At 42.7% G+C, this 8,794-nt stretch overlaps 1 protein-coding gene across 1 annotated transcript; it reads right to left on the bottom strand.

The window, feature by feature from the left end:
* Positions 1 to 371: 371 nt before the first annotated feature.
* Positions 372 to 8,794, bottom strand: bbs2 (Bardet-Biedl syndrome 2). Its single transcript, XM_084554921.1, has 18 exons — positions 8,698 to 8,794; positions 8,048 to 8,182; positions 7,088 to 7,315; positions 6,656 to 6,781; positions 6,387 to 6,449; positions 6,139 to 6,216; positions 5,808 to 5,912; positions 5,591 to 5,677; positions 5,349 to 5,484; positions 5,043 to 5,182; positions 4,836 to 4,965; positions 4,570 to 4,741; positions 4,312 to 4,441; positions 4,065 to 4,184; positions 3,571 to 3,708; positions 2,878 to 2,990; positions 2,168 to 2,316; positions 372 to 1,454 (listed from the first exon to the last, which is right to left on the bottom strand). Exons 2-18 carry the CDS (start codon positions 8,162 to 8,164, stop codon positions 1,348 to 1,350), a joined length of 2,139 nt encoding a protein of 712 aa, XP_084411047.1. The 5' UTR covers positions 8,165 to 8,182; positions 8,698 to 8,794; the 3' UTR covers positions 372 to 1,347.

Here is an 8,794-nt window from a genome sequence, read left to right as displayed (position 1 = left end):
GGGAAATAATATCTGTGCATACAGTGGGAATGAAAAGGAAGAAGATGAACAGAGAACACCTCCCTACTTAACATAAACAGGCTCTAACTGTGTTTAAAATCATTCAGACCTCTGATGGAAATGTTGAATTAAGATCACACCTTCTACAGAGGGTCCTTGGTGTATCTGTGCTTCAAGAAAACTGACTCAAGTTATAATTCGTGTAACGGTGAACTAGCAGGGGATCAGTCAATCAAACTCATTCCTTGCAGCCAAACCGAAAAACTGGAACAATCAGAGGAGAGGGACATGGCAAACTGAGAATAAACAGTCAAGACACATGTCTGAGATAAAAAATAATCACCTGTCATCCTGCAACAAAGTCAGCCGCAAATGTTTAAAACTTAATTTAATAATAATAGTTTCTGCCACAAACACAAAAGTACACGTACATGTTTCTGATCAATCAGTCTACAAAAGGTAAACAAGTTAAACACACAGCGTTGGTCCTCTGTGACGTTCATTAATTTAAAACAGATTTTCTTTGGCTACAAACACCACACAAACAGCTGGGAGCGGAGACCCGAGTGTCAGCCAGCCAGCCCTGTCAGCCAGCCGTCTCGGGGGCCACCGGCGATTTCACTGGCACGAATCTCCGAAGCCAGAAGGAAGCCGCTCGCCGTCTCGCTCCAGCTGCGCTCTCTCTAAACATCACCGTGTCAGCTGGATTAAACAGGCGGCGCGCGTCGTCAAATGATCCCGTCTTTGTGGAAACAGTTTGAATGGCCTGAGACATTGTTTGGACAAATGTGCAACATCACCTCTAAACCTGGCTCAACCTCTTCTCTTCTGTCTTAACTGGGCTGAGGGTTTACTGTAATTAAAGACGATACCAGGCAGTGTAACAATTAAAAACAGAATTCCACGAAGCCTTACTAACTCAGGTGATCGGTGAAAGCCTCCACGTCCTGTTTTGGTCCGGCTGAACCCGCTAAACAGATCTGTCTTAAATACCCTTACTTAAAGCAAACTGTAGCCTACTGCGCTAAATCAAGCCCCTCACAACAACCATGTGGTTAAACTGAGACGGATGACAATTTAATGATTGCACTACGTCCAAGAGCTATCAGAATTTCAAGTTTCAAGGAGCTGGTGCCAAATGTTGCTGCCAGGCTGTTGCTCAAAACTAAGTCACGGAAAAACTTGGATTAAGGCTGCAACAGTGTCCCCATCCCACAGTCCTACTAGTTCTCTTCTTTTTTCAGGCTCATCATTCTGGTGAAACATCTTCGCTGGTCAACGTTACAGTACTCATCGTTGTGAGTGTGAATGTCTCTCTCTCTCTTTCTTCTTTCAATGTTTTGGTCCTCAGGAGGATGCAGTGCCAGCTTTCATGATCCTGAACAGTGCGTTGACATTATTGCTCTTGATGGCGTCGCGACAGGCAGAGATCACTTGGTTCTTGGGTTTACCCACTGGAGAGAGGGATGAACAGAGATACAGCCAGATTAATACATGAGCAGACAGGCAGACGTGTAAGCTGCTCCATCAAGTAATGGCTGGACAAATAATGCATTCCTGAAATCAGTATTAATGAATAAATCAGAATTTTTCTAATGCAAACCTTGTTCCAAGTTATTGATGCAAACTCATTTTTAAGAAGTTACCCCAGATCTAAGACCTAGATCTCCAGGCGACAACATTTACAACATGTGATCCTGAGTTTTCTTCATCTCAAACACACACACACATACACCACAACTGGCTGTATACGTAAGAAATACAGGAACCACTACAGAGGCTTGAATGTTTCCAGCAATATTCAAGAATTTAAGCGGCTCAAACACATGTTTAACTTTAGTTGCATGATAAAAATGTTTCTGTAATGTAATTAAGCATAAAAAATAGACCTTTTTCATTCTTTATAAGCATTCTTTCAGAGTGGTGTTATCAAATACAGCAGTGGAAAAAGAATGCAAACATGCACTCCTTTCTAAAAATAAAAAAAACAGTACTGATTGTCCCAGAAAATCCCTGACATGTACAGTACATCCTCTCTCCTCCTGACACAAAGGCTCAAGTCAGAGCCAATCAGTCAACAATCAGTACAGCTAAGTTAAGAAGTTTTTTTTTTTTTTTTTTTTTGAAATAGTGCAGACGTGCAGACACTGACATACGGTGGCCCTACCTCGGAGTCTACCAGCCCGCTGAATGGCCTGGTTGACCGACTTGAGACAGGCCAGGAGGGCGTTGTGGTTGTTAGAGCGGATCTTGTACTCATTGATTAGGTCCCTGTTTAGATCGTACAGCTCTCTGTAACGCTTCTTCATAGTTATCCTTCGGAGGAAAAAGACAGAAAATGAGTGAAAAGGAAGAGCAGCAGCGAAGTAAGACTTTACAGACCGACAGAGTTTCGTCTTTCAGCTGTTTTTGAGCTTAAAAACAAATAGCTGTTAACAGGTATGTTCTTAATGTTCCAGTATTAAAAGCACATGTGGAACTAATAAGATGCATTACAACATTAGGGGTTACTGTGTGTCTTTTACAGCACTGGCAAAGCAAAACGTTGTGTAAGAGGCTGATCTAAATCGTGTGCAGTCATCATAAATATTAATTAAGATAGATAAGATAACATAAGAAGCCTTTATTGTCACTAATGTATACATAATACATTAACATTGAGAGTTCCCATCACGGCAATGCTCAGAACAAATACATACATATGCAGTTAAAATAGCCTTCCAAGCATAATCACAACCACATCCCAGTCATAAAACCATGGATGTAAACTGTCAGACAGTGCAGACTTGTAAATATTAAGATGGGCTATATGTGTGTTTATTAACTACATGCGTGCCGTCTCTTCAATGACATGCCAACATGAAGTGAAATACTCACATGTCACCCATAAGACGAGCATCCTCCGCTTGCACCAGCATGTTCCTGATGTAGTTGGAGTGGTCGGCCATGGCTGCGGTTAACTTCTGATGGACAGAGTGGAACTCATCCACCTAGAACGCAGATGTTTAATTCAGTGTTAATGCACCACATAAGAAACAGCATGCTTCTGGGGAACTTTACAGACAGATTATGGCTGCTATGTGTTTATGGTAGAATAAACTGAGCTCATGCACCAGGAATAGACATATACTCTTACTCTGGAGCTGATGGGGCAAAAACATGGCTCCATAATGTCAGTTATTAGTTGGTCAGAATAATATCTGTCTTTTGTGGAATTAAACCCCTGAACATGAATAAAGGAACACATCCTGATCTCCCTCTCTGAGTATCTGTACTTCTTAGTGTCTGCACTACACTACACAATACTCCTGACCAAATCCAATGTGCCAGTAAATAATTTCCATGTCAGTAAATAGTCTATCAGCATCATTCAACTTTACCTTCGAATGAAACTGAAATTAGATGCACTGTACTCTCTTTAGTGACAAATAAAGTACATCTCATGTGCCATATTAACCCCTTGGAGACCGAGTTGCTGTTGCACTCATGGCAATCCCTATAAAGTTTTAACTTTTAGTGGAAAAAGCAACATAAAATGTCCGACTATGAGAATGTCAACCAAATCCAAACCTCGGTGAGTGTGGTGCGTAGCTCCTCAAAGTATGCAGGGAAGTCTGCTTCTGCTGACAGGTCCTCTATCCCCAGGAAGGAAGCTAATGATTGGACCAAATCTCCTGCTAGGTCAATGTCGTCCGTTCTCAAGGTGATCTGATTGGACAGATTATGAATTAATCTATAATTATTGATTGATTTGAACCTTGTGCAATTACATGTAAACTAATAAGGAAAGCGCATGTCTTAGAGAACTTAATTTAATTGAGTTTGCTGCTGTGCATGATGCACTTCTATCCTTGTCTGTGTGACATGATAATGCATTACTGTTAACAGTTCACTGCTCCAAGTGTGCTCACATGGATGGCAAAAGTATGTGTACTTTTAAGTGATTTAGAGCACACATATTTAATTTATAGTGGTGAAAAAGTCAATATGTAAACAGCCATAAACAACCGATCATTCTGAATTAACATTAAACTAAATACATGCTTGTTGTTATTTGTGTGTACCTGTCCATTGCTGGCCATGCTAAAAGACAACAGGCCCCCTCCTCTTAGCAAGTTAAAGGTGACGTCGGGACTCTCCACTCCGTCAGTAAGCAGGAAGTTCTGATTCAGCCACATTACCACCTATGTACGCACACAAACATGAAGCGTGAGAACATTAACGCGCACAGAGAGCCAGCAGAGATACGACTTGAATGAGCTCACATGATTCATCACGTTATTACTGAGAACACAGAGTAGGTCAGCGTACCCTCTGTGGTCGGTCATTGATGCTAAAATTCACCCTTCCAGCGGGCGGTGCAGCTGAGGGGTCAACTGTGGTGTCGTACATGGAGAAACGAGGGAGCTGACGAGTGATTTCAAACACATGAAACTGGGTGCTGGAGAGGGAAAAAAAAAGAAGAAGGGGGCGCAGGGGAGACGGAAAACAAAGCAGTGGTGTTGATTATATGGAGAGAAAAAGGAATTATGACTGCACACACTGTTGCCTTACTCACACACATCCTACCTAGTTTTCCCCCCAACAAAGGCTTTTATATGCAGGTCCACGGGTATATCTTTTGGAGGGACGATGGGGACTCGGACACAGCCTGACAAGTTCTGGGGACTTGGGTGGACGACATGACTCTCACCCTCAAATATTCCCTCTGCAAAGATGAGCACTGCGCGGATGATGGTTTCTGGAGAAGGATAAATGAGAGATGTGGACTTGTTAGAGGATAGTTAGCACTTAACACGCTTTAAATTCTCAGCTCAAGTGCTGAACAACTCTACCATTGGGTGTTGAAATGCTGAGCTCTACGTGAGCCTTCTGGGCCTCTGTCGCAGGTTTCACTGACAGCGCTGTCTTGAGCTGAGTGTTGGCTGGTATGACACCCACTCCGCTGTTTGTCTCTGACACACCCTGAAACAATACAGCATCAGTTAGTGTATGTGTATAACAAAAATAACAAAACAGAAACTACTGTAAAGCCAAACTACCTTGGCATTCTCTTCATAGTTGCGCAGCTCAAGCAGCAGATTCTGTCGGCGTTGGCTGAGCTCTCGAACCAGATCCTGTTCAGCACTAGTGTCCATGAGATTCCCTTTCAGGTCCTTACTGGCTGGCAGGTATCCACGAACTACAAGACACACGCAGTTTGAACATCACATTCTGACCCCAAAAGGATATTCGTCCAAATGAGTGTCTATGTCTGCCCACACCTACACCTATCCGAGAATTAATGTGATAGCCCATGTTCAACCATTTCCAACATCGTGTCTCACACACGCAAACAGAGAACTTACCCTCTCCCTCTATAGAGGCGCAGATGAGCTGTTTGTGTCCATCCAGCCTGTAGTCTCCCTCCACCACTCCAGCCACGGAAGATGAGAAGTTGTCTTTGAAAATCACCTCGCCTGTGCGGTCACTCCGAGCGTCGATCTGGAACAAAAGGAGAATGTGATCAAAGATTTGACGCTAGCGTTACTATCATATTGCTTCGTTGCGAGATTACTAGATTACCAGGCCTTTAAAGCTGTGTACTGACCTTTCCATTGGACCAGCCAGTGATGAGCTCCACAACCCCATCAGCATTCAAGTCAAAGGCATGGATGCTCATTGCATGATTCTTAGACTGAGTTAGGAGAGAAAATAATTTATAAAACACTACATGAAGACATCATTTAGTTTAAGTTACTAAAATGTTACACAAACAGTATCTGTAACCGCCAAATGCATTTATCTGAATATGACTATGATGGTACCTTGATCCTCCAGTAGCGAGCAGTGCGGTCATAGACTCCAACAGTGCCATTAGCCAGGGCGTAGCCAAACCTGCTGCCATGCATGTAGCACAGTGATGTTACTGTCTGTGTGTTTAGAAAGAAGGACAGAACAAAAAAAAGAGTGTCACTCTGTAACTGAACAAGATAGATCTAGATACAAATCTAGTAAATACCATTACCATCAATGCAATGACTGTGACAGTTATTATATTATTATAAAGTATTTAAAAATGCAGCATACCCTGGTCAGTGTTAATTATCTGGACCCCCAAAAAGCTTGGAAAGAAGGAAACATATCAAATCCATTTACCTCATTTTCAGTCATCTCTGACACAAGCTCATCCTCTTTGAAAACCCTAATATCAAAGTCCTCAGATCCTACCAGGAGCTGTGAATAAAACCAAATATTTATATGAATTCATCTTTCATTTAATTCATTTTAAGGCAGAGAGTTGTAAGAAATAGGCAAGAGATCGCAAGTAGACAGTTAATGACTCATTTAGCTGGAGCAGAAGACACACGGCACATGTCTAAAACTGCCAGCTAGACGAGACTCACCTCATTTTTCCCATCCCCAGTGAAGTCACAGAGCACCAGGGACCTGACATTATCTCCAGTTACCTAAGAAAAAAGATACTGCATGATTGCAGTGCACAGAAATGTTGACTGTTGTAATTCTACAAAGTGCTTGAGGGCACCAGCAGCATGCTTAAATTGAAGTGAAGAAACTAGAGACTTGCTATTAGTTAGTGCTCGATGGTTAACAACTAACAACTACTTAATGAATCTTCTTTGTACTGCACATAAACTGATGTCTCAGTTCTTACTGTCCAAAAGTGGTCATTGCCCTCATAGTCAAAGCCTTGCAAGGCACAGTTTCCTCCAATGATGGCAAGAGGAGAAGGGATTTCCCCAAGTTTCCCTAACACGATGGCATTGGCTCCGTCAGTCACCTACACAAACATGCACAGCCGGAACGAAAGTGTTTAAAGTCAAGTTAAGGTCATACTGTGAAACATTTCTACCTTAAACAAACTGTGTATGTATTTATGTATTTATAACAAATAAAATAGTTTTAATGTTTATATTAAACAGTTAAGAGGAGAGATTTAGTGAAGGAAGACTATATTAGAATGCATTTGTTTTCAGTAGCGTACCTAATGAATTGCCAAGCAAGTGTATAAAGTTCAGACAATCATGGCGACAAATGGCGTCACCCAAAGGTATCTCATGCCCCAGTTCTTCCCAGCTCCACTCACCTCTCTGTAAAATATATCAGCGTTATCATGGACATCATAGGCTAACAGGTTGGTTTGGGACCCCACTAACAGCGTGTCCCCGGTGGTGTTTGGCCCCAGTGTTCCCGCAGTCAAACAAGTGACGGCCTGGTTGATGTTGAGCAGAGAGATGTCAGAGTCCTGGGTACTCTGGCTCAGTCGATGAGCCACAGGCCTCTGACCGCGAGCATGAGGGTTGTGGATGAAAACCTAGACAAAAAGAGACGACAGTATGGGATATTAGGGAACGAGAAGAGAGTGTTAAAATAAATAAATAAATAAAAATAACATAGCATGGTTAATATAAGATAAGAAAACCTTTATTCGTCCCACAATGGGGAAATTGCAGTTTGCAACAGCATGCAGAAATGATATAATAATAGATATATAATAATAGATATATTGCACATATTAGGAGTGCTCGTTGTGGAGCCTAACAGCAGCAGGAAGGAAAGACCTTCTGTATCTTTCCTTCACACATCGAGGGTGAAGCAGTCTGTCACTGAAGCTGCTCCTCAGCCCTGTCAGGTCACCGTGCAGGGGGTGGGACTCACTGTCCAGCATGGAGGACAGTTTAGCCAGAACTCTCCTGTCACCCACCTCCCTCACTGAGTCCAAGGGGCAGCCCAGGACAGAGCTGGACTTCCTGATGATCTTATCCAGCTTCTTCCTCTCCCTCTCTGTGATGCCACTGCTCCATCAGACCACTCCATACAAGATGGCTGATGCCACTACAGAGTCATTGAGGTCTTTTGGAGTGAAAGGAGCACTCCTGAAGACCTTCTGTCTCCTCAGAAGGTAGAGCCTGCTCTGTCCCTTCCTATAGAGTGCATCAGTGTGGTGAGACCAGTCCAATTTGGTGTTGAGGTGAACACCCAGGTACTTATAAGAGTACAGCACAACAAGTACAGCACAACAAGTGAAAAAGTTAATCCCCCTCACCTTTCCAGCCTGTGTGGCTGCAGTAAGGCATGGGTGCACTCCATCAAATTTCCCAATAGTCACCATGCGAGGGTTAATCTTGTGGTTTAGCTTCAGGGTGAATATGGGGACCAACATGGTGACTTCTCTTTATCACTAATTGGACAAGAACAATATATAAAAAAAAAAACATACAATAAAGAGGAGTATAAGACACACTTAGTTTAAAACAGTCATTTTAAAAGTGACATGTCTATCACATAATCAAAGCAGGTGATAGATGCAGGTGACACAGTGCGTTTTTGCCACACTAATGTAATTACGGGCTTTACTTCAGGGGAAGAGTTCCGTTGCCTAGCAACAACGGGTAGCAAGCTAAAGCTTTTCATCTGGCTAATCTCCCCGTCGTTTACTGTACAAATAACACAGTTTATACGTTAAAAAAAAGACACTGCACGCGACTCGTTAACGTATCCCAACCCCTGCATGAACACCAAGTACAGAATTTAAGCTTACGAGTGAATTAAAACAGCGTTTGTTTGACTTCACTGCAAATGTAGCATCGTTTGGCTAACGTTAACGTCGCCGTGGTCGAACTTGCCGTGACACCGCAATAATAAAAGACATCGAGGCTATTGAAACCCCACGCCACGTCGTGTTAAAGAATTCACCTGTGCCCCTCCTCAGCTTTAACGTTAGGATTTCTTTCTTAAATCACCCAGCCAGCTAATAAGCTAGCCGGATAGCAGGACAACACAGCGACCGGAA

The sequence above is a fragment of the Chelon labrosus genome (assembly GCF_963514085.1).
Source record: "Chelon labrosus genome assembly, chromosome: 11".
In the NCBI taxonomy this organism is placed as follows: domain Eukaryota; kingdom Metazoa; phylum Chordata; class Actinopteri; order Mugiliformes; family Mugilidae; genus Chelon; species Chelon labrosus.
Note: the sequence above shows the minus strand (reverse complement) of the source record. Positions and strands in the feature narration are given on the sequence as shown.